A 25,060-nucleotide genomic window follows, 5' to 3' on the forward strand; every position below is an offset into this window, starting at 1 on the left:
AGACACCCTCATTCTCCCTTTCTGCCTGTGTTTTTCTTGCTGGGGATGCGAGAGTCATGAAATTCCCTCCCATCCAAGCCATCCAATCATACACCGGACAACCCTCCCTGACATGTTTGCAGACCCACACCCTTCGCTCTCCGTGCCCTCCTGCGCTGTCGGAACCTGGATGCTTGCCTCGCACAGTCTGCTGTGGGGACTCTGCAATGCCCGCTGCCCAGCCTGCAGGGAAACAGTAAACAAGCGGGCATTTCCTGGCCTGCTCCCAACACGGCGGGAACTCTGTGCAGTTTGAGGAATCCCAGCACCGAGGTCATTGGCGCCATCACACCTTTTGGCGAAGTACCCGTGGTCCCCAACCATTTGGCACTGGAGTTGAGACTGGCTCCAGTTTTGCTTTTAGGCAGGACTGACAGGGAAGCACACCTCGCCCTGATGTCACTAGGGACTCTTAGCCACCAGCCCAGAGACAGGACTTCACTGACCAAACACTTCGGTGAATTTGGGGCAGGATGTGAGGGAGAGAAAGAAGGAAGAGAAATTGGGAGCGGGGGAGGGAGCTTGGGCAGACTGGGCAGGCCAACCCAGGAAGGCAGAAGCAGAGAATGCCCAAGGCCCAGATGCTGGGAAAACATACTAGCCCACAAGCTGTTCCTGGTAGTCGGGCCCCATGGCTCTCTCCCGACATTTTCTGCCTGGGCCTCACATTCCTGTGGTGCTGGGTGGGCCAGCTGCAGGGACACCCTCAGTGCTTGGATTATGGACCACCCTTTCGTCCTTCTCTCCATCTGGAGTTCTGCTCTGACTATGACTCCTTTGGCTGCTGCGATCAGCGCAAGGACCGCCGCATCGCTGCCCGGTACTGGGACATCATGAACTACTTCGACCTGACGGGCCATGAACTGTGCGGTGGTTACATCAAGGACATCCTCTGCCAGGTGGGCCTGAGAGGAGGAGAGGGGCCCGGTTTGGAAAGGAGCTTTCTGGCATGAGGGTGCTGGGCTGAATGGAAGATCCTGGGGTAGGATGCTAGTGTCAGGAGCCTCCCCGGGGAGCTGGAGAAGAGGGTATATACTGGGTCTCCATCCTCTTCCCTCTGGGGCTTTTCCCCAGACAGCAGAGACTGAGGGAGGTATTCATGGAGTTGTCGGTGTAACTTCTCGGTCCTGCCTGCAAGGACCAGAGAGCTGGGCCAGCATTCCTGTGGCATTTATGCATGGTGCAAGGAGGGAGTGGTAACACCTGCTGGAATGGGTGCTTTGCCAAGGGGCTTCTCTTCTGAGAGTGGTGGTGGCAGGGATTGGGGTCTTGTCTGCAGAGCTCCCGAGAGGATGGAGAGAGCCTGGAGTTGCTGAGAGGCAATGACTCAGAGTTTCTCTCTTCCAGGCCCAGCAGCAGCCAACATCCACATGTGAGAGCTTGAGCACACAAAGGTACAGGCTGCACACACACATCCTCACACACACACCAATGGGTAGGAAGAGGGTGCCAACCAGAGAACTTGCTGCAAGAGACAGATGCCCAGGCTGATCTTTGACCTGACATCTTCCAGGACATTAGTGTTATCCTGTGCCTGTCCCAGGGCATCTTTCCCCACCATGGCCACTGTGCTCAGTGTTCCAGCCTCCTTAGCTCTATGCATGGTCACACACAGCCCAGACATGAATCAGTACAGCATGACTCACAGGACAGACACCTGGGTGGCATCGCCCTGGGGCTGTGCTCTCAGGCCAGGGCGCCAGCCCTCAGCAGTTTCCTGGAGATTTAACTCTGAGATGAGAATGTTGTGTGTGTATGTGTGTATGTGCGTGTCTGTGTATTTGGATGTGTGTGTATGGATGTGGATGTGTGTGTCTGCATGTGTATATGTATATATATGTGTGTCTCTGTGTGTATGGAAGTGTATTGTGTGTATGTGTTTTTGTGTGTGTTGGCTAGAGGTCACTATTAGGCATCTTCCCTCTGTTATTCTTTACCTTATGTTTTGGGACAGGATCTTATGGGAGTCTTTTGGAACTTCCTGATTGGTGTAGGACAGCTGGCCAGTGAGTTTTAGGGAGTCGCTGTCTTTGCCCCAGTGCTGGGATTACAGACAGAAGCACTAGGCTGGGATCCAAATGCAGGTCCTCATGCCTACAAGTGAGCACTTCTGTTCCTGAACCATCTCCTCAGCCCCAGAAGTTGGGCTTTTACAAGCAGCATGGAAACCTTATTTCCCAGATGTCCCTCCCTTTCCATCCCCTCTTGGATTCAAAAAGCAACATTCAGCTGCTCCTTTATTTATGGACTTGAAGAATAATCTAACCTAGCTGTGTTCATTTGGTAAAATAGACAAGGCTACCCTCCCCCCCCCCCCCCCCGCACAACGTGTGGACTATACCTGAAAGTGGTTCTGCCGGCTTTTAGGACCCTTATCCCTCGAAAATCATGTGTTGGCTCCGGGTTTCGGAACCTCTTGGTTACATCACACCAGAGTAAAGTACGGCATCATGTCTGGGCCATTTCTGTAATGTTTTCTAACTCCAAGAAGCGTGAGCTCCATGAGCACTTGAGTGTGCGCTTTGCTCGCTGCTGCTTGTGGGGCCTGTGCACGGGGGAGGTGCAGTTGCTCAGCAGAGCCTCTTCTGAACTCGAGTCTCCCCCTGGGAGATAGCTCTCGGTTCCTGAGCTCAGTCAAACAGCTTTGCGAGCTCTACACGGCTGCCTAAGAGTACGCCAGGGTGACAGTCATATTCCTGCAGCCAACTTCTGTCCCCAAGCATTCCACCTTTTCACCCTTGTTCCCCCCTCCTTTGTTTCATGGTCCACGAGAGGATGGACTGTGGTGAGCTGACACTCAAGCCAGTGGGTCCGAGTGGAGGAGCTGTGCATCTCTGAGTTTTTTTCTTTCCTTCAGCCTGGTAACCAAGGGCTTGCTCTATAGTGCCCAACAGGGCAAGCAAGGAAAGTGAGCCGCTAATACACAGGAAAAACGCTGCTGGTCCAGTCACACAGGCTGTTTGGCTGCAAGAGCTGTCTGTGGTCTGGGGCGCTGTTCTACCCACGTTCTGTCCCTTAATCATGATGTCTTTTTTGTTGCTGTGATGGAGCACCATGGCCAAAGGCAACTTATAAAAGAAAGCATTTAATTTGGCTTATGGTTTCAGAGGATTAGAGTCCATGATGGTGAAGGACCAGCTGAGAGCTCAATTCCTGATCCACAACCATGACAAAGAGAGAAAGCATACTGCAAAGCATACAAGACCACCCCCAGTGACACACCTCCACCCACAAGGCCACAGTCCTTCCAAAACAGGCCCGTAACTGGGGACCAAATACTCAAATATATGAATGAGCCAATAGGGGCTATTTTCATTTAAACCATCTCAACTTCCCTTTTTACTTTCCAGGTCTCAGTGGTCTATCTGTCAACACTGCAGGGAACTGAGGGTCCAGCCCACAGAATCCTGTTGTTTCCTGAAATTGCTGCAGTCTAGGAGGTAGAAGAGCAGATACTCTTTCAGACACTTAATGCTTATATACTTTTGTATAGTACAATATCATTACTTAAAAGCCAGAATCGAAAGCGAAATCTATAGCTTCCAGCATAGAGCCTCACCTATATCAAGCACAAATGTTTAATGTATGAACAAGTTGCCAAGCATCTTAGCCTCTGGGAGCGCTACACCGAACAGCCATTTTGATTCTGTGAGTTTGGATTGCTAAGGAACACAGGATGTAAAGTACTAACACTAGGCATCAGGTTTAATAGACACGGAACATGTGCCATCTTGCTTCACTTTGAGAGAAGAAGGAATGAAAAATGTGATACTGCTATCTTTAAAAAATGTTCTTCCAGGGAGGGAGAGGCGCTTCGGGGGTTAAGAGCAGGCTTCTCTTATAGAGGACCAGGGTTCAGTTCCCTGCACCCACATGGTGGTTCACAACTGTCTGTAGCTACAGTCCCAGGGTCTCTGAAGGGCGCTTTTGGTCCCTGCAGATGCCTGCACACTCAGGGTGTACACAAACTCATTCAGGAACTCACACATACACATACATAAAGAGAAATCTTTTAAAAATATTCACCTAGCATTTAATATAATCTTGAGTGTCAAGCGAAGCTATTGAGAGCTGTCTTACTTTCAGAAGATCTACCTGCCTGTCATGGAATGGGGAGAAGCTCATGGGACTCCAGCCCTGACGACCTATATCTAGTTAATGGTTGATCACCGAGGGAGGGACATTTTCTTCTTTGTGTGACCACAAATAAGGTGTCTTGTTCCTGTAAACAAACCCTCACCCGTTGTCCTGCAAACATCTAATAAAAACTCATTGGATTTCTCACATGAACATACACACACGTGTGATGCCACGCGCGTACACACACAAACACTGAATGTATATGGGGTGCTAGTTGCAAAGACGGAGCTCAGTGAAAATGGGAAGGGGACAGGAGAGGTGACGTAGTGACTTATGATAAAAATATGACATAAAAATGTCATGATGATTATGTACAACTTAATATGCTAATACACATTTTCAAAAAGAACTAAACTATTAAAATGTTAGACACAGTGTAGCGAATACGTGAGGGTTTTTCTCCAGGCGCATTAACTACATCAGAAATTTGGGCTCTAGAGAAATGATTAACAACAATTTGTATTCAAGCCTCCAGAAACCTACTGGACTTTTTTTTTTTTTTTTTTTTTTTTTTTTTCCCAGGAGTGCTCTCCCTATGCAGCCCACCTCTACGATGCCGAGAACCCCCAGACACCCCTCCGGAACCTTCCGGGTCTCTGCTCTGACTACTGCTCTGCCTTCCACCGCAGCTGCCACTCTGCCATCTCCTTGCTAACCAATGACAGTGGCCTCCAGGAGTCCCACGGAGAAGACGGTGCTCGCCTCTGCCGCCTCCTCAACCTTCCGGATGAGGACTACTGCTTCCCCAACATCCTGAAGAATGATCAGCTCAACCGCAACCTGGGGGTGGTGGCTGAGGACCAGAAGGGCTGCCTGCAGCTCTGCCTGGCCGAGGTGGGCAATGGACTGAGGAACCCTGTGTCCATGGTCCACGCCGGGGACGGCACCCACCGCTTCTTTGTTGCTGAGCAGGTAGGAGTGGTGTGGGTCTACCTCCCCGACGGGAGCCGCCTGGAACAGCCCTTCCTGGATCTCAAGAGCATGGTACTGACCACACCTTGGATCGGGGATGAGAGAGGCTTTTTGGGGCTGGCTTTTCATCCCAAATTCCGCTACAACCGCAAGTTCTATATTTATTATTCATGCCTGGGCAAGAGGAAGGTGGAAAAAATCCGGATTAGTGAGATGAAGGTTTCCTTGTCTGACCTTAACAAAGCGGACCCCAAATCAGAGCGGTAAGACAATGTCGTGAGAACCTGAAACTGTGCTCCCAAATGCTGTCCTTCCATTTTTGGGGTGGTGGAGCAGGAGTGGGCCTGGTTTTCGAGCACTCGCATAAAATGTTAAGAAAACAGCCTGGACAGATGGCTCTGGAGCTAACAGCAGTGGTTGTTCTTACAGAGGACCCGTGTTCAGTCCCCAGCACCCACACAACCGCACACAATCCTCTGTAATTCCAGTTCTAGGCATATGACTCCCCCTTCTGGCACCTGCTGGAACTGCATGTGGGTGGTGCACATACATACTTGCAGGGAAATAAATTAATACACGTAAAAAATGTTGAAGAAAGCGTCACTTTTCATGAAGGAGAACAACCTGGATAACTCCAGAGTAAAGCTTCTTTTGGGGGCATAGCTCTCACCTTCTTACCAAACCTAGTCAGAGTGACAATTGCTGTGTTTACAATGGAGAAGCCAGGACTGACAGCCAAAGGGGATTTCAAAGTGATTATAGATCATTATGTTAAATGCAGCTGTAGCCTCTAACCACTTGTGTGGCCACTAAGTACCGACCCTTCACCTTCAGTTTGGCATTTCTCACCCCGACAGGAGCAATGGCACAAGACCATACGGTTACCGCTGCAGGGTTATATGATGCTATGGTTTCTTTCTGTTGCTGTGACAGATCCCGTGTCCAAAACAAGTTAGAGGAGGGAAGGGTTTATTTGGCTCATGCTTCCAGGCCACAGTCCGTCACTGAGGGGAGGCAGGGCAGGCCGTAAAGCAGGAACTTGAAGGTAGGCTTGCTTGCTCTTCCATACAGCATTACCCTCAGCGAGGATCTCAGTTCACAGGCGGGAAGTACAGCAGGAACTGTACTGAGCAGGTGCTGCTCGGTAGCTGGCTTACACTCACCACACTTCGGCACACAGCCAGGACCAGCTTTCTAAGGATGGGATGTCCACGGTGGGCTGTGCTTTCCTACATCAATTGGCAACCTAGATGGTCCCCTACAGACAAGCCCGTAAGGCAATCTGAGGAGGCAATCCCTCAACTGAGACTCTCCGATAACTCTAGACTGTCTCAAGTTGGTCACCAGGACAGATAAGGTGCTAGTTCTAGCTGGCTCCGAGATCAGGCTTTGTCTCTCTGTCACTCTGCTTTCTCCCCTTCTTTCTCCTTCCTGTCTCAGCAGTTTTTTCTCGTCTGTCTTAGCGTTTCTACTGCTGTGAAGAGAAACCATGGCCATGGCAACTCTTAGGGTTTAGCCCCTTATTGTCACGATAGAAAACAGCAGTGTGCAGGCAGACATGGTGCTGGAGAAGGAGCTTAGAGTTCTGCATCTTCATCTGAAGGCAGCAGTAAGGAAGACTAAGACACACTGACCAGACTTGAGCTTCTGAGAACTCAAAGTCCACCCCCAGTCACGCACTTCCTCCAACAAAGCCACACCCACTCCAGCAAGGTCACACCTCCTAATGGTGTCTCTCCCTAAGTGGCTGTGGGGGCCATTTTGTTCAAACCATCACACCATCATAAATAGGCTAAAGGATTGGAAGAACAAAATGACTCAATACATTTGCCTTTCTAAGGAAGGAGCGGGGAGTTCTGGTGGGGCAGAGAGTAAAGACAAACCCTAGAGAGGGTGGCTATTACCCTGGCCCTACCTCAGGCAGATCTTGGCAGCTTGGATCAGCCAACTTCTGGTGTCTCAAGAACATGGAGCTTCTACCATGCCAAAGCCTAATGTGGAGTTTCTTTTTTTCTTCCAGGGTCATCTTGGAGATAGACGAGCCAGCCTCAAACCACAATGGTGGACAGCTTCTCTTTGGCTTGGATGGCTATCTGTACATATTCACTGGGGATGGAGGGCAGGCTGGGGATCCCTTTGGCAAGTTTGGAAATGCTCAGAACATGTAAGGTGGATGGAGGCTGCACTCCTCCCTCTTCTCCCGAGCACACCTCTGGTACACTGTTCTTTTTCAGAGTCAAACTTAGATGATGGATCCTTCCACTGGAGCCAATGAGAGGATCCTTTGGATTGCTGTCCCATCAATGATACATACGTAACACTCTGCTCAATGTAGCCATGCGTACTGATGCACACCTTTAATCCCAGCACTCGAGAGGCAGAGGCAGGCAGATCTCTATGGGTTTGAGGCCAGCCTGGTCTACATAGTGAGCTCCAGGCCAGCCAGGGCTACAGAGTGAGACCCTGTCTCAGTAAGTAGAAAACAAATAAATGTTTAATATAACTATCACAGTGCTGTGTAGAAAAAAATTTAAAATTAAATGTATGTTAGCAGGATGCTATGAACCAACAACCAGGCTCTGTGCTAGGCCCAGACACATATGATAAGCCAGTTAATAAGAGCTGATATATACTGAGTGCTTGTGGGGTTGAAAGTGGCTGCTTCTCATACTCGAGAATTCATGCTTAAAGGGCAAGAAATTTTTAATCTGTTTTAATTGTTATGTCCTCAGTACCAGGCTGACTGTAAACATGTATGAAAGACTCCTGTGAAGTGCAGGGATTGTGGTTTTCATTTTACAGCCATGAAAAAGAGCCCAGGAGGTACGTGGCAGAACCTGAGACTTGGACACTGGTATCAGAGCCCATCGATGCCATCTGTGCTGTCTGTCAGGGTCACTGGGTCCTTCTGCTCTTTGCACTCAGGGAACACTTGCTCCCACTATTCCTAGGCATAAAATATTAATGTGAGTCACCCTAAGCTAGTACCTGCTGGATGCTGGCATTCAGGGACTTCACTGAGTACCGTGTGCATAACAGCTCATTGAAATGTGTTATCACAAAAGCAGCACAGTGTCACAGCCCAGCAGTCAAACTCACCAGAAGAGCCTCTAAAAAAGGAGGAAGAGGAGGAGGAGGAGGAGGAGAAAAAGGAGGAGGAGGAGGAGGAGGAGAAGAAGAAGAAGAAGAAGAAGAAGAAGAAGAAGAAGAAGAAGAAGAAGAAGAAGAAGAAAAGCCTGTTCTTTTTTGGGAGCACACTGCTATCTGGGGAAAAATAAAACCATTATTTAGTTTCAAATTTATAACATTAGACCAAATTGGAGAGCACCCACCACTAAGACAGAAAACAAAAGCTTCAAATTACTTAGGGTCACATGGTACAAGATTGTGTCACATTCTCTGGTAAATCAGACATGAGGTACTCTTAAACATCTTCTATATATTTAGAAGAACCAGCTAGTGTCACTTCCCCTGTGGGATTCCCAGCCATCTTTCAGTGGCCTCCCTGGTTCTCTCCTCCGGTCCTTTGCCTCTCCTGCTGGTGTCCTGGCTCACCTGGGCCTCTGTCTTGGTGTTTTGTCTTCTAGAAGTTCTCTGCTGGGGAAAGTGTTAAGGATTGATGTGAATGGGGCAGGCACGCATGGCCAGCCGTACCTAGTGCCCATGGACAACCCCTTCCTGTCTGAGCCAGGCGCCCACCCTGCCGTCTATGCCTACGGGGTCAGAAACATGTGGCGCTGTGCCGTGGACCGAGGGGACCCCATTACACGGCAGGGCCGAGGTCGGCTGTTCTGTGGGGACGTGGGCCAGAACAAGTTTGAGGAAGTTGACCTCATCGTCAAAGGCGGGAACTATGGCTGGAGGGCAAAGGAAGGGTTCGAATGCTACGACAAGAAACTTTGTCATAATGCTTCCTTGGGTAAGCGAGACATGGTTTGTGTGGTTTCTGAGTGAATTAACTACCTTGGCCATGGAGGAAGGGGAAGACAACCTGAGGCTCCTGATGGTGGCCTCCATGGTGCCCCAGACACCACAAACGCACTGGAGATCCCTGTGGCCAGGGTAGTACTTACCTAGAATCCCAGTGCTGGAGGCAGAGGCTGGAGGGTTGTGAATTCGGTCAACCTGGGCTACATAGGGAGTTCCCAGCTGCACACCCTGTGGGGGCGGGGAGTACCCCATGAGGTTAGTGGATCAGCTATTTTCCTGTTGTTCCATTTCCCTGGGGCTGCCTTACAAAGACAGGAACTTTGAATGTTACTGCATGTCCTGTTTTTGTTTTTGCTTCTTGAACCCATGATCCTCCAGCCTCAGCCAACTGACTGCTGGGAGCACCTAGCTTTTTCTGTTTTCACAAAACCATCTTCACCATAACAATTTCTTTTGCTTAGATCATTGGAACGCTTGTTCTGTTTCATGGAGTGGAATGTTGACCAACTCTGGAATAGAAAATAAAAGCCAGTTGATATTGATTTGGAGCCACTGAGATGGCTCAGTAGATAAAGGTGCTTGATGCCAAAGGTGATGACCTGAGTTGATCCTGGGATCCACGTATTGGGAAACTCAAACCAACTCCTGAAAGCCATCCTCATCACAAATGCACACACATACAGATGCAATAAATTTTTTAAAAATATTGATTCATATGGTGTATGCCAGACGTAAGGAGTTTACATTCTGGATGAGCTGAGGGGCAGGGACTAACTAGTACCTGAGAGAAGTTACTTGAGTGGCGTTCTATTTTGAGAACCACTGGTCGAGCAAACTTGATGGCTGCACAGGCTTTAAAAACTATCTCCCAGTTGGAACATTCCACTAAAATGTTACTCCACATACACACGAGGATGAGAGCAGCATCTCAAAATCAACAATAAACCAATCAATAGGGGTGTGCAAGAGCTCCTCCTGCTTCAAAGTTGAAGACTGTTGGTCACCTCCCCCTATTCCTCCTCCTCTTGAGAAAGGGTCTCACATAACCCAGGCTGGCTTTAGGCTTATTGATCTTTCTGTCTCCACATGTGTCTCAAGGCTTCTCATATGATAAAACCTGAGTATCTACCCTGAGAGCTCAAGCAGGCAACCAGGCGTCAGGCTGGGGATTTAGGTTGAGATAACAGTCTAACGGGAAGCTTGCATACTGTGGTTGGTCTGTTGAGAAAAATAAAGAATTCAAGTCCACTTTTGATTCCTTAGACCTCTCTGCTGGGACCACAAGCTTCTCTCTCTCTCTCTCTCTCTCTCTCTCTCTCTCTCTCTCTCTCTCTCCTGACAGATGACATTCTGCCCATCTATGCTTATGGCCATGCCGTGGGAAAGTCTGTCACTGGAGGCTACGTCTACCGTGGGTGTGAATCCCCCAATCTCAATGGCCTCTACATCTTCGGGGACTTCATGAGTGGGTAAGGAAGTATTTACTTGCTTGTTTGTTTCTGAGGCAGAGTCTTGCTGTTCCTGGCTGACCTGCAGCTTACAACGTAGAACAGAATGGCTCCAAACTTGTGGTGATTCTCCTGCCTCTTAGAGGCATCCTTCACTGTGCTCAGTTAAGACTCAGTGCCAGAGCCGGTGCTTGAGTTTGTGCGTGCCTGTAATCCCAGCACTCTGGGAGGCAACGGCAGGTGAATCTCTTGAGTTCAAGGCTAGACTGGTCTACAAAGCAAGTCCAGGACAGCCAAGGGTACACAGAGAAACCATGTCTCGAAACAAAACAAAACAAAACAAAACAAACAATAACAACAAAAAGGACTCAGTGCTAGTACTCAAGGATCCCTGATGCTAGGTGGGAAAATAATCTGTGAGTGGAAATACAGATTCCTACAACATAAGCTTTTGTTTTTCATCTAGTCGACTTATGGCTTTGCGGGAAGATAGGAAAGCCAAAAAATGGACAAAACGAGACATCTGCTTGGGCAACTCATCCTGCGCCTTCCCAGGGCTGATCAGCGCGTACAGCAAGTTCATCATCTCCTTTGCTGAAGATGAAGCAGGTAATCCATTCTCATTCTTTTCCATAGCCACCGGCACTGACTGCACCCCCCCTCCCCCATCACTTAAACAGTCACTGTCACTTCTCTCGTGGCGATCCTTGAGCCAAGTTTCATAACACACGGGCTAATCAGTAACCACAGTGGCCAGGTGACGCGGTCATATTTTCAGTGTCACAAGGGAGGAAACAGGTTGATCGTTGATTGTCCGGAGCACCAATCTGTCGTGATGAAAGAACACTGTCATCTCTGACTTCGGAGAGTCAGACACAGAGAGAATGAGAAAGAGCAAAACTCAGTATCTATGAGTCTCCCAGAGACCTGATATTCTCTATTGTGTGAGGCCAGGGCTGGGCAAGTCCCTGACTTTAGCCCCTTTCCACTTAGAGCCTCAGGATGGCTTCTTGGGCCCCTATCTGAGTAGGCAATAAAGAAATCCATTCAGCTCCCTTTCCTTTCCTCTCGGCTAGCTGCTGGATAGGCGCCTTGAGAGGAACATTCTATATCAGCAAGGGGCTATTTTGGTAATTCAAGAATTTTAAGTAGAAAAAAATCAGTGAGTTGCAAATTGGGAATCCAAATGTGTAAAGAAGTAGAGAAATCACAGGTTGTCAAGGGGTGTTCAGCAAAGAGAGGATGGAGCAGTATAAGCCATTCATCCCCCCTGGTGGGGCCTTTCTTCTGGACCCTCTCGAAAGGTAGACAGAGCCAGGAACCCCACAGGCTGGCCTTCCTAGAGGTGCAGTCTCCATGGCTTGCTTCTCTGCAGCAGAGCACAGAACCCTGGCTTTGGAGGTTTGGTTTGCAGAGCCTGTAGGCTTCTGTCAGAAGGGGAAAACAGTCACTACTCCTAGCAAACAAAGCTAGTGTCCCTGGCTGAATTCTGGGAAGTGGGACTTGGCCAAGGCTTTGTGCGGGCCAGCCCTGAGGCCAGAGAAGCTTCCCTCAACTGTGCTCCTTTCTTTGTACCCTAGCAAAACAGACTCCATGTTGTGTTCTTCGCATCCCCCCCTACCCTCGCCACTGAGACCCTTCCAACTGAGAACACCATCTCCCTTATCAGTTGCAAGCTTTGGGCATGCTGCTTTTCAGTGGAACGAAGCTGCCCCAGTTCTTGCCACATTTTAGTCAGGCAACTCTTAGACTTGACTCTTGGTGTAATTGAAGTGAGGCTGAGTGAATGGCTGGCCCCGAGCTATCCCCCGGCCAGTTGGCAAGCTGACCTAAGTAAGGATGCTTGCGGCAAGTTCCCCTGCAGGAAAACTATCTTTCTGCCTGAAATAGAGATTAAAGAGTTGGCAAGATGGTAAAGGTTCCACTAAACCTGACAACCTGAGTTCCATTCAGGGCCCCAAGGAGAGAGAACTGATTCATGCAGCTTGTCCTTCAACTTCCACACACATGCCGAGGTGTGTCCACATGTGTGCCGTGGCATACACCCTCTCACGTACACAAAATTAACAAGTAGGATGTAAAATAGCTACTCAAAATGTTAGCTGGGTACCAGAGATAAAACTTACCTTTTGCATTTTCCTCCTAAATATAGAACTGGAAGTCTGTGGCACGTTCAAAACATGCCAAAAGGCTGTAGTCATGTCAAGTGAACACGCAGTAAGAAAGCCCCCACCCCAACTTTGGAGCTTCTGTGTGGTTTGCAGGGTCCCTGCCAGAGAGTGGCTTGCATTCACGCGGACTAGTGGAAGGCAGCTCATTTATCTGATGATGATCTGGTGGTGTTTGGTGCCTCCAATCAGATAGTGCAGTTGAATCCAGAGCAGGATGTGTCCCGACTCCTTGAACTCCTTCTCAGAACAGTTGTAAGCACATCTTATCCGTGTGTGAAGCCATACCGTCTTCAATCCTTGGCGCCCTGGACAGCAGACTCAGCAAAGCCTCAGACCCTCACACTCTGCAGGGAAGCACATGGTCACTGTTCTCCACAGACCCCAGGACAAAAGCTGTTGCAAGAGCTGTAGAACTGTCACATTGGCAGCTTCATGGTTGCCCTCCATAAGGCTGACAAGAAGTCACATAAGCAAACTGAATAAAGTGCAGCCTGCTAGCGTTGTGTCAGGTGGACACAGCTGCGGAGGCGCTTGCATTGGAGACAAGAAAGGACGGAGATCTGGGGAGTCAGGTGTCTGCCATGCAAGCGAGGAGACCCGAGTTCAGTTCCCCAGCACTCAGGTAAAAACTGGGTGTCGTGGTAACTTCAGCTGTAACCTCGGTGCTGGAGAAGCAGAGGCAGGTAGAGCCTGGAGCTCCATGGCCTAGTCAGCCTAGGCAGACGGTGTCTCAAAAAATAAGGTGGGGACCTGTCAAGAGTCAAACTGTGGCCTCTGCATGCTGATGCATATGTGTGCATGTTACAGGTATGGACAGATACATATTCTCCCCCCTCCCCAACACAAAACACTAGTAACTAGTTGTTATTCCATTAGTAACTAGTAGGCACTGTTTGCGTAGGTTAGGATAACACAGCTCAGAACTACCGTGGTGAGAATTTATGTCTAGAATTCCCAGTGTAACCCTGGAGCCGAGGCTCATCCTCAGACACAGCCGTGCTCCCCACAGACAACTGCCAGGCTAGGTGACATGAGGTAGGTTCTTTGAGACAAGAATGACGATGCTTCTTGAAGTCTGAGTAGGAGAAACTGGGAGGAAGCATGGCTGTCTCCTAAAGTGTCACTAGAGAATATGGATGAAGGTGTTTGGGATTGGGGTGTGTGGAGAAGACCAAGAGCAAAGGCTGAAAGGATGGGGACGGTCATGGAGAAATATACAACCCAATGGCTGGGGGGAAAATGCCAAAGCTAAGCTGAGAGGAAAAGGGATGAAGGGGAAGAGTAAGCCGGGTGGCCCAGCCTGCGCCTGTGTGAACTAGCTGGAGAAGCTCAGTGAAGCTGGTGGAGCTTTGCTGAGAAAAGTCTGTTGGGTCCCGCGGCACACTCATGGAGTGGCCTCCCCTGGGCCTCGTTCTGAGATAGTCTTTGAAGATTTAAGGTGATCTTTCCCATCAAGAAGCCTGCAGCCTACTGAGACGCTGGCCGTCAGCAGTCTAGAACTCATCCACAGAACTCACGGTAGCTTCGGAGCCAAGCTTCGTTACCTTGGTTTCTGCGTGTTTCAGTTCTGATGATACGGTGCTCTTCCCAATTGCTGTCTCCTCAGGGGAGCTGTATTTCCTGGCCACCTCCTACCCAAGTGCCTATGCACCCCATGGATCCATTTACAAGTTTGTCGATCCCTCAAGGTGAGATTTGGTGTCATTTTCTTCTCAGGTTCATAGATAGATATACAGCACAATGCTTTCCTCTGCGGCTGTTTCCAAATCTGAGGTGGCATTTGGCGGAGGTATGGCCCATAGGTCTAGTCATTGCTCAGGGACCAGCATTGCTTCACTAAACAACTGGGCTCTCCATCTGTGTGAGCTGAGACGTTCCTGGGAGAGGTTTAGCTGTGCCTTAGACGCCCTGTTGAGGGTAGCCTGTGGTCTGGCACAGGGTGAAACTGGCGTAGGCAGCCTCCACTGTGGTCTGCTGCTGTGCTCAGCTCTTGTCCTCTGGCCTGGAGTGCTCCAGCCTATAGAGTGCTCTGGGTGGGGTGAGTGTGCCTGGAGAGGGAGTTCTCTTCATATCAGCAGCTTCCAGAGTGAACCTAGTTCTCTCTCTTTTGGCACTTTTATGATTCGTTTGGTTAGGATATAATCTAACTCCCCTCTTTCTGAAGAACAGCCCTGAGAAACCAGGCAAAAAACAGTTGTGAACTTTTGTCGTTGTTTCTCTTTAGAGTCTGGAGTTGGCCTGGAACTCATTATGATTATGTAGTCTTGAACTCAAGGTGGTCCTCCTGCCTCAGCCTTCTGAGTGCTGGGATTTTAGGTGTGAGTAACAAAGCTGATGACAATTATTATCGCTGGGTTCTGTCGATGATAGGAAATACTATGCACACACAATGTTGACAGAATGCCAAGAAGACAGAAGACTGAGGCCTCAAGCCATGGCTAAGGAGACTGAAGCCAGTCAAGCCACAGGCCCACCTGGGGAGACATCTGAGAGCAAAGTGACAAAAGCAGAGAGCACTGGCTGGAGGTTCCAGTTCAGAGCTCAAAGCCCCATTTGTTTCAGGAGTTGCACACGGGGACATGAAACTTATGAATGAGCCTGATGCTAGCTGGTGAGGTGGGCCATGCTTAGGGTCTGTGCCACAACCTTTTGAAGGGATTTCCTTAAAGTGATTCATCATTACCATTGCAAGAACGATTACTATCACCATCATCACCACAATCACCATCATTACCACCATCATTATCATCACCATCATCACCACCATCACTATCATCATCATCATCATCATCATCATCATCATCATCATCATCATCTTCTGAGCACTTATTATGTGCTAGGCCTTGTCCAAGGGTTTTTATTTTAAACTCCATTCTTCATCAATCACTTGTGATGTGTCAGACATACAGTTTTCTGTTTATATTCAGTATCTCCCTGTACAATATTGCAAACCACTTTTTTTTTTGCATTCCATAGATACATAAATTGAGACTTTGTAAAGTGTCTTGGGCTGCTCTGCTGAGGACCTAGCTGTGACTGTCCCCAGACTCCGTGCTGACCTCCTTTCTTCACTGCCTCCTGAAGGCACTGAGTGCCCTTTCTCTTCTCCATTTGAGCACATTCCGACCACAGCTTCCAAGCCTGCGGACAAGAAAGGGTCATCCCAGTTTTTGTAAATACTCACTCCGAGGAGCCCTTGATCTCCCAATCCTGTCTTCACCCTTTCTGCCCTTGTCTCTAGGCGAGCCCCGCCAGGCAAGTGCAAATATAAGCCAGTGCCGGTGAGAACCACGAGTAAGAAGATCCGGTTCCGGCCACTCGCCAGTGAGTCCCCTCCTGAGTTTTGGTTTGGTCACTGGTGTCCTACATCCTTAGCAAACACACGGCAATCCCCAGGGGGGAGGGGCATACCTTCTTTGTTTTCTTTTTGTGAGATTTATTTATTTTATGTATATGGATGTTTTGCCTACATTTAAATACATGCACTGTGTGTGTGCAGGAGACTGCAGAGCCCAGAATGAGGCTTCAGAACCCCTGTAACTGGAGCTCCTGTTGATTGTGAGTCGCTGTGTGGGTGCTGAGAACTGAACCTGGGTCTTTAAGTGCAGGCAGTGCTCTTAATGGCTGAGCCATCTTGAGCTCCAAGGATAATAATTTTTTGCTTATGAGTTATAAGGCTTATTAACTTGTAGCTCAGTTAATAAGTAGCTTGTGTATATCTTTTCTGCAGACCAGAATTAATGAATACCTGCTTCTACCTTGATCTGTTGTTCTCTGGTCATTCATTCATTCATTCATTCATGTAATTTGTATTCATTCATTTGGAGATAATTATTTAGTATTTAATTTGTGGGAGGTTCTGGGTAAGCCTGGGGATATAGCAATGGATTCTCAGCATCTCTGATTTATACAAATTCCAGCTCAGATGGGAGAGGGACATAGAGAAATAAGCATAGCTGGGAAGTTCTGGTACAGAGGATCTGCAGGGCACTGTGAGGGAGCCTGAAGTGACGAATTCTTTGTGATGAAACAGGGAGTCACAGAAGACTTTTAAGAGGAAGAATTCAATCTTAGGCAGACATCCCAGAACCACTTACCTCTGGAGTGATTCCAGTCCACAAAGGAAGGCACTTACTGCAAGAGGGGGTTATTAAAACAATGGCAATACAACTAATTGATATCACAGAACCCTTGTAGCAAGCTGGGTGTGGGAGCAATGGTACCAGCTCCTCAGGAGGCTGAGACAGGAGGATTGCTTGAGCCAGAGAGTTGGAGGCCAACTCGGAGATTTCAGCCGGGCCCTGTCTCTTAGAAGGCTGGAGCTTCCTTTGTGCTGTTGCATAGCTTCTTCCTGAGTTGTAGCGTTCTCACTGAATAAATGCTTACCTTCCAGCCACGGTCCTGGACTTGCTGAAGGAGACATCACGGAAGGCGGCTCGAAGACCATCCAATGCAGCCTCAGCTTCTAGCTTGGACCGGGTTGCACCTCGGAAAGGTTCCTCCAAGAAACCAGCCTCTCCTTCAAGCAAGAAAACATTGCAAGGGCCTGGTACCAAGAAGAAAGGCAGAGTGTGGTCCCCAGGGCCCCAGGGCCAGAGGAGGAGGAAGCAGAATCTTGACCGCAGCAGTGGCGGGATAAGACAGCTGGCACGGAAGTCCCCAGGCAGAAGTCGCCCGTGACCCCATTGGTTGAATTGGCCGGTGGGAACTGAGATAGGAGGTCTCACAGAGTGGAATCTGCAGCTGGGTGCTGAGTTTGGATCTCAGCCCGTCAGGAATCCTGGCTGCAGGTGGGTTGGGCTTGACTCCAGCATGTGTGGGCTTTCTCTCCCTGGGAAACGTGGCTGTCTGCCGAAGAAACATGAGCCTGGTCTGTGTGCAGCATTTCCCTGGGGAGACCACAGCCCACACCACCCCGCACCTGGCTTATGACAGGCTCTAGTGTGCATACCTGCCTGGAATCCCACCTGACATCCCTTCAACCTGGGGTAATAAATCAACTTTGGCTTACGCTGGTGCATCCTTTGATCTTACTATTTGGCAATGGGGAATCTAGCGTGTTTCAGCCGGCTTGTTAAGCAGCTCCCTCCACACTCCCGCTGCCTGTGGGTGACTGGCTCCTAACTAAGCTCTGGAAGATGGATGGCCCCTTTCTGTCCTCCAGACAGAAGCCGGTGAGCTGAAAGGCTCAGCTCTGGACCCCCAGCATCTGTTATCTGGGCTCAGCAAATGGCTAATAAACACACCTGCATTCCACCTGGGGCCCTCACTTGCCACCTCTGTAGTCTTCTTCATCTTGCCATCTCCCTACCTTGCTTCTTAACCTTGCTGTACAACTCTGCGACGACAAGGAACATGAGGCTTCTTGACTGGACTTGGCAGTGAGGAAGTGGCTAGCCAATGCTCCATTGCAGAATAGTATACCTATTCCTGCCGGGGCCTCAGTGAAGGGCTGTGGGTTCTGAGCCACAGGAGGAATTAAGAACTGAAGTGTGTGTGTGTGTAGGGGTGATGGTGCTGGAGAGAAGGCTCAGAAATCAAGAGCACTTACTGCTCTTCCAGAGGACTCAGTTTTCAGCACCCACAAAGCAGTTTACAGCTGCTTCGAATTCCAGTTTCAGAGGGCCAGGTCCACATGTGGTACATAGACATATGTGCAGGCAGAATGCCCACATCCATTAAAAAAAATAGCTAAGAGAGGAAACGATGTTCTGTCCATTCTCCAAATCACAGAGAACTTCCGGAGCACACTGGGGGATGCTTGGTTTAAAGAGAACAAAGCATAGCTTACCAAGGTGGCTAAGGGCTCTGAGGGTTATGTGGGCACCTTGCTAAATGGGGCTAAATGTGCTCTGGACAGGTTTATTTATTTCCTGATAGAAACATTTCTACTTTTCTTTTCCATGGGCCACACTCACTCTACACTCCTGAGCACCTCCGGTCTTTGCTCCTTCATCATTATGGAAGATTCACAGTGTTACCCATCAGTTCTGGAGGTCCATTTGCAGGGCTGTTTATCCTCCTCCCCCCATACGTTCGTCCCCACCCCTTCCTTTCTTTGTTAATAGTTCCTGCAAGGACTCTGCAGGATAGAAATTAACTTCAGGACCTCAGAGACCTCACACTTCTTAATTCTCACATGACCCCCTCATCTTCAAGATGGAAGGGTTTTAAACCCTGTGTCATTTGGTTCTAGGATGGCTGAAAGTCTTGGATCTGTTCAGAAGGATGGGCCCTGACCCCTGAAGTGGATATCTGAGCTCACGTTGCTTCATGCTGCCCACGCAGTCTCTGCTCAAAGCAGGCAACAAAGCCACAGAAGTCTAGGTTGGTAGTGCTTAAACTAAGTGCTAACGACTCAAGTTATCAAAATACAGACCATGCACCAGATGTAAGGCACCCTGAACATCTTTTAAGAAAGATTTTACTTTTATTTTTAATTATGTGCAAGTGTGTCTAACCGTGTTTGTTGAATGCAATGCCCAAGGATACCGGAAGAGGCTGTTGGAACCTCGGGAGACGGAGTTACAGGTGAGGAGAACTGAACTGCCTCTTGGGTCATTTGCAAGAGCGGTAAGTACGGAGTTATCTTTCCAGCCCCATTCTGAATGGCAGAATGGTGGGTGGGTCTAGAGAGCAGGCCTGAACCCATATTCTGAAATTCTGGGAAGCTGGGGGAGGGGCAGAAGAGTTTCCCTGGCCCAGAGTTCCGGATGAAGCTCAGGGAGTGAGCTTTCACTGTTAGGAAAGACTGTTAGGAAACCTAACGGCTGTCTGTGAGGCCGACATGCGCCCAGCTTCCACATGATTTACGGAGTTGTACGGCCCAGAAACAAAACAAAAACACACGAGCAGACACTTGCTGGCCAGCAGACACTTGCTGGCCAGCTGCTGCGGGGGGGGGGGGGGCGTCGGGGGTAGGATGAAACCCTGGTCACCACAGCTGCTGCGATTCAGGTGATGCTGGGTGGGCTGTGCTGCCGCCCACAGCAGCTGTGCGGAACTCCGGCCAGAGACCTCCCAGGTGAAGCCAGAGCGCTTGGACAGGGCACTATGAAGCAGAGCTGGGGTTTGTTATGAAAAGAAGAGGTTTTGTTTATTTTCGTTTTTTAACACAGAGTAAAGCGTGGGTGCTAACTGGAGCCGGGACACTTAGAGCAAGCTTGGACTTGGCTCCTCCAAGGAAGAGATGAGGCTGTGAGCCTGGGTGTCTCGGTTACAGCTGCGCGCGATGGTGGTGGCGGCTGAGAATGCTCTAAAGCTCTCCTGGGAACACCGTGTTCTCTCTTGTCCCTTTGGTGAATGGGTTCTCGGAGTTCCTGAGACACCGTGGATAGATCCCATTGCACTCTGGTAAGCTAAAACCACACTCACAACATGTTCAAACAGTGTAAGCAAACGACATGTTTACATTCCTTTTCTTCTGTGGTTCTAAGTTTTCTAAGCGGCCGAGGTATGGCTTGTCCATTCTGTCCAGTCATACTTCAAGTGGCCTTCGGTCTGTATCCTGACTGTCTTAAGCACAGTTCTTTAAGAGAAAACCGGGAGACGCGGTGACCAGGACAGCAGCGGGGAACTTCGGGAGCCCCTCCCCCGCCCTTGCCCTTGAGCGGGGCAGCACTTTGGACCAAGGCTGGGCTGGCGGGCTGGGGCTGCCACGTGTCGGCCACAGCGCAGGGCGGTGTCCGGGTCCTCCCGGCTGCGGTGCCAAGGCGGAGGGTGGGCGGCTCCTCGGCTCCTCCTCCCGGCCGGCGTTAGGGCGGCGCCAGAGCGCCTCCGACCGGCCGACCCGCGCAACTGCAGTCCTGGAGCCTCCGCGCTGCCGGAGGCCGAGTTTGCCTCCAGGAGTACTTCCCTAAAAGACAGGGTTCCGGTGGGCCAAATAACAGCGTAGCTCACCAGTAAGCCCCCACCCTCTCCCCGCCCTCTCTTTGCTTTTGTTGCACACCGGCATTTTTTTTTTTTTCCCCTGTATCACTTCTAAAATACAGTGAGGATGTCTGGCATCCATGAGCGTTTCTTTAGAAGCATCTCCAGCTGCTAACAACTTAGGAATGCCTTTCCCGTTGCAACTTTTCTGTTTATTTTAAGTGATTTTTTTTTATTCTTGAAGAGTTCCATAAGCTTATGCGAATGCAGCTGTTGATTATATGCACTTACTTACTGCCCGCCTTCAGCTCTCTCTAGTGCCTCCCCCCTCTCTCCTATTTTTTTATTGTTTTGTTGTCGATTATCCCTTGAGCCCAATTAGTGCTGTACACGGGGGTGGGGCCGCCCGCTAGGGCACGAGCAACCTGTCAGTGGCCACGTGCGAAAGGAGAGTGGCATTTCCTCCCTCAGCAGCTACCCTATAGCTTCTCCCATGTGGGTGGTGGGGCCTTGGGGACCCCTCCCCCATCCATGCCGTAATTTCTACCGGCTTGATTTTGGGCAGGTAACCACAACTAACGCGATTTGACTAGGCACGCGACAGCCACGCCAAACCTCCAAGTCAGTGTTTCACAGCTCTCCTCCCAGTCGCCAGCTCTTCCTTCCTGTCTGCCCCTTCCGTGAGGTCCCCCATGTGGCTGATCCACTGCGGCTGAGCACTCAGTTGTTTACACTTGGCACTTTGACCTGTTACATGTCTCTGCATGAACCACAACCCACTACAAAGTGAAGCATCTTTGACGAAAACATATTTAGATGGTAGTTTGATAGTATGACCATTTAGCAAAACAAAACAACCCCCCCCCAAAAAAAAACCAAAAAAACGAACAGTGAGTACCCTCCACCCCTCTACAGGGTCTGTGATCTCCTCAGCCTCGAGCTTTTGACTAGCTTTACAGACCAGGCGTGGTTTTCCTCTTGCAGAGCAGGCCTCACACCCTACCGGAAACTGTTTGGTTATCTGCTTAGCCGTTGTTTTCCAGCGGGCATTTTCCTCGATCAGGTCAGTGTTGTTGCCTGCAAAGTCCACAGCTGTATGAGATTACTGGTGAATTTTCTCCTCGGGAGGCCTGCGAGGCACCTCTGGCACTGTGAAAGCTGGCCAGCAGAGTTTCCTGGTCAGCCAAGGTTGATTTCTCTATGTTGTGCGCCATAAAAGTGACTAGTGTCTCCAGCCGCAGGGCCTCCATCTCGTTCTGGAGGGCAACTAGGAGCAACACCCCATAAGAAGATATGGCTTGCTGGGCAATGGGATTTTTTCATTTATAACTCGTGTTATCATTGTCCACTCACGCAGGGTGTTTGTTTGTATAGATGAGATCTTAAAATCAGTGAGATTTCATAAGGCTTCTTCATGTACCGATACCTTTGGCTAATTAGCTCCCTGCCCTCTCAGCTCCCAAATCCCACTATCTCCGTATGAATCTTTAACCCTTACTATATTCCACCTACCGTTTTCATGTCCCCTCTAATTGAAATGTTTTTGGGATGGAAGATGAAGGTGATGATGATGATGGAGCCATGTGTGTAGGTCCTTGTGGAGCATGAGTCATGGAATTCTTTAATTAGTTGTTCCTGCAAATGCTGGGTGAAGCCACCCTGCTGGAAGAGGGCCACTTGCATAAACTGACAGCAGAAGGCACAGGGAGGGACAGAGGTCACGGGGCTCTAGCCCATAGTTCCAGTGTTGTGACCCAGATGGCTTCCGCACAGGTGCTGAGTGGAGCATCGTCCCCTTCCATTGAAGCTGGAACAAGAGGCTCGAATCGTGTCCAGGAAGGCGGAGCTCCTTTGTTTCCTGCAAGACCATGGATTGGAATGAACCTCGGTAAATCAGTCAGCAAACATCCACCCAGGCCAGGAAGACAACCCTCCAGCAAATGCTTCTCTCCTCGCTCCCCGGGCTTACCTCTACCCGGAAGGACAATGGACTCTGGTGTTCTGTGGTGATAAATAAGCTGCTGAATGGCCCCTTCATGGACTGGAGAGCAGTTCAGACAGAAAGACTGATTCCAGGGAAGTCTTCCAGGCACCTGCTCCTACCAGAACATCTCTTGTGAGGACTGACTGCCTGGTGGCTATGTGAAGGAGAGGAGGTGGCCTTCAGCCCAGGGGTGTAAGACTGAGGGCAGAAACAGAACCCAAATGTCTCAGGGATCTTAATTCTGGCTGCACATTGGAGTTACCTGGATGCTTAAAGAATGTCACTGGGTCCTCAAGATTCCTGTTCAGTTACTCTGGGGGTATTGTTTAGGCATCCCATTGGAAAAGCCCCTGAAATAATTTTATTTGAAGGCAAAATTAAAAACTGCCGATATAGTTTTTCTTTTTTAATCTTTAAAATGAATGGTCAGAAACTCTTATAGCCAAAATACAGCCCCCAGCGTGAAAACTGTAGATTGACTTTCTTACAGAGAGTAGTTAAGCTTTCTTATCTGCAGGTCTAAATCTAGACGAATTGTCAGGCTGCAGCAGGATGGTTGAGAGTTGAGATTGTTCTAGAACCCTTTGTTCTAGTACTAGTTTTCATTTCAGGGTCAGGAAATTCTGGTTTTCTATGGTTCTGCTGCTGCAAGCTGTGTTACCTTGGCTAAGGGACTTGACATTTCTGAACTTGAGTTTCTTCCTGTATAACAGAAATACATTTAGATATTAGAAATTAGAAATATTGCTTTCCCTTAGAGGGCCAATATAGACTCCTCATGGGTTAAAGAGCAAGAACTCACAGGTTGTCTTGCATGCGACTTGTGCCTTTTGAAGACCAGGGATGGAACCATTATGTCCCCAGGCCAACTTGTCTGTTTTAAATGATAAGGGCAGTAGTGCCTCCTCCTGCTCCCTCCCATCCTTCCTTCTCTCACTCCTCCCCCCAGCCCTGCCCCTAGCTCCTTTTCTTTTTACTTCTCCCCAGGACATTAGTTACCCTCCTTTCTGTTGTGTTCTGTTCTACCCCGTAGAAGTAACTGAAGAGAGGAGGGGTTTATTGTGGCTCATGATTTAGGGGATTTAGTTCTTTAGGGTGGGCAAGGCAATACATCTGTAGTGGTATGGCTTGTTCCTCACCCAGGGAAGTAGAGGGGGAATTAGGGAGCAGAGAGTAAGTTCCAAGCAGGACCTGCCTATAAACCCAAAGGTTGGTCCCTACATCCTCCCATGTCCTAAGCAAGGCTCCATGTCCAGCAACCCTCCCCAAACAGCGCCACCTACTGGGAACAAATGTTTAAACGCATGAGACCGTGGGGGACATTTCACATCCAAACCACCAGACTTGCAAACTTGAGTTCCCAACACAATGTTTTCATTCAGGGGTGATTTTACACTTTCCTCTTCAGGGAGTCAATGGCAACACCTGCCAATATTTGAATAGTTATAACAGAATAGAGCTGGAGATTGGGGATGCTACTGGCATCTCCTGGGTGAAAGGTGAGAGTACTGTTCAATGTTTGTGTTCAACAGACCGATTCATAGTAACACAGACTGTTTTGCCCCAGTGCTGCCAAGGTTAAGAAATCCTAGTTTCTGAACATCTGTAAGGGGCTGGGACTCTGGAGATAGAAATGCTGGGTGGTGAGGACCATTTGCTCTTGCTTCCTTCCCTGGTCAGGCAATGAAGAAGGACTCTGAGGCCCCACAGCCAACCACCTACAGCAGAAACACTTTCTATCCCTTGGATGTGAAGAGCCACGGTGGCACGGTACCCAGAAGGTAATTTCTGCACTCTAAGTTCAGAGACCTTGGTCTGAAAGGTTAAATAAAGACAAGATTATTGCATTAGGCCGCTTGGGAGGGCCGTCTTTCTCCACGTCTGTGCTTGGGACACCTGGAGACAGCATTAGCTTGTCTGTCGTGAGCTCATCATTTATAAGTGACAGCTGCCAAAGAGAAAGGCTGAGGCAGAACCAGCAAAAGATGGCTAGGCTTCCTTGTTGGTGACACTGGTCCTAGATTACTTACATTAAAGATAAAAAGCACCAGACTGCCAGGGAACGTCTGCCTGGTGAATAGGTAACGAAGTCTTCATGTAAAATTTTCTTTGCAGAAAACTATTTACCTTCCTGTCCTCTTGGCTGCTGTTAAGTGAGTAGTCAGTAGGTGGCGCTAGGTCACCACATAAAAGGATCCCTGACCTGGCTACAAATTTTTCCTGTCGATCTTGGCTTGTAAGCACTCCTGAGAGAGAAAAATAGAGTGACAGGAAAGATTTAGTTCTTAAAATAAGCCAGCAGCCTAGTGAAGCAAACATGACCACGGCAGGTCCATTTTCTTGCTTGAACTGGTGGAAAAGGATGTTTGCTGCCAGAGGCTCTGAGGGCAGACACCAAATGATCAAAACACACAGCTAAATGAAGTCTCGCAGCAGGCCTGGCCTCACAGGTGAATTTGAGCCATCTGGTGCCCAGATACAAGTCTGAGTCCCGGCAGGAGAACAGTTTTCTGTGGTGATGGGTCAGAGGGAATGGCTATGTCATCCAGGCCCCTGTTTTCTCTGTC

The 25,060-nt window shown here is 49.2% G+C and overlaps 1 protein-coding gene and 1 long non-coding RNA gene across 4 annotated transcripts; both read left to right on the plus strand.

Annotated features, from left to right (window-relative positions):
• Nucleotides 1-214: 214 nt before the first annotated feature.
• Nucleotides 215-17,896, plus strand: Hhipl2 (HHIP like 2). Its single transcript, XM_021657822.2, has 9 exons — nt 215-938; nt 4,702-5,354; nt 7,112-7,255; nt 8,679-9,010; nt 10,364-10,490; nt 10,936-11,078; nt 14,247-14,328; nt 15,882-15,964; nt 17,034-17,896. Exons 1-9 carry the CDS (start codon nt 606-608, stop codon nt 17,318-17,320), a joined length of 2,184 nt encoding a protein of 727 aa, XP_021513497.1. The 5' UTR covers nt 215-605; the 3' UTR covers nt 17,321-17,896.
• Nucleotides 17,897-18,886: 990 nt separating this feature from the next.
• LOC132646414 (uncharacterized) lies at nt 18,887-22,889 on the plus strand. Of its 3 annotated transcripts, none has more exons than XR_009584671.1 (3): nt 18,887-19,213; nt 19,759-19,993; nt 22,283-22,889. It is a non-coding gene; the product is annotated as an uncharacterized LOC132646414 (long non-coding RNA). The 3 variants fall into 3 exon arrangements; XR_009584673.1 differs by having other exon boundaries at nt 19,137-19,171; XR_009584672.1 differs by lacking the exon at nt 18,887-19,213 and adding an exon at nt 19,543-19,664.
• Nucleotides 22,890-25,060: the final 2,171 nt, after the last annotated feature.

This window comes from Meriones unguiculatus, chromosome 11 (assembly GCF_030254825.1).
Source record: "Meriones unguiculatus strain TT.TT164.6M chromosome 11, Bangor_MerUng_6.1, whole genome shotgun sequence".
Lineage (NCBI taxonomy): Eukaryota > Metazoa > Chordata > Mammalia > Rodentia > Muridae > Meriones > Meriones unguiculatus.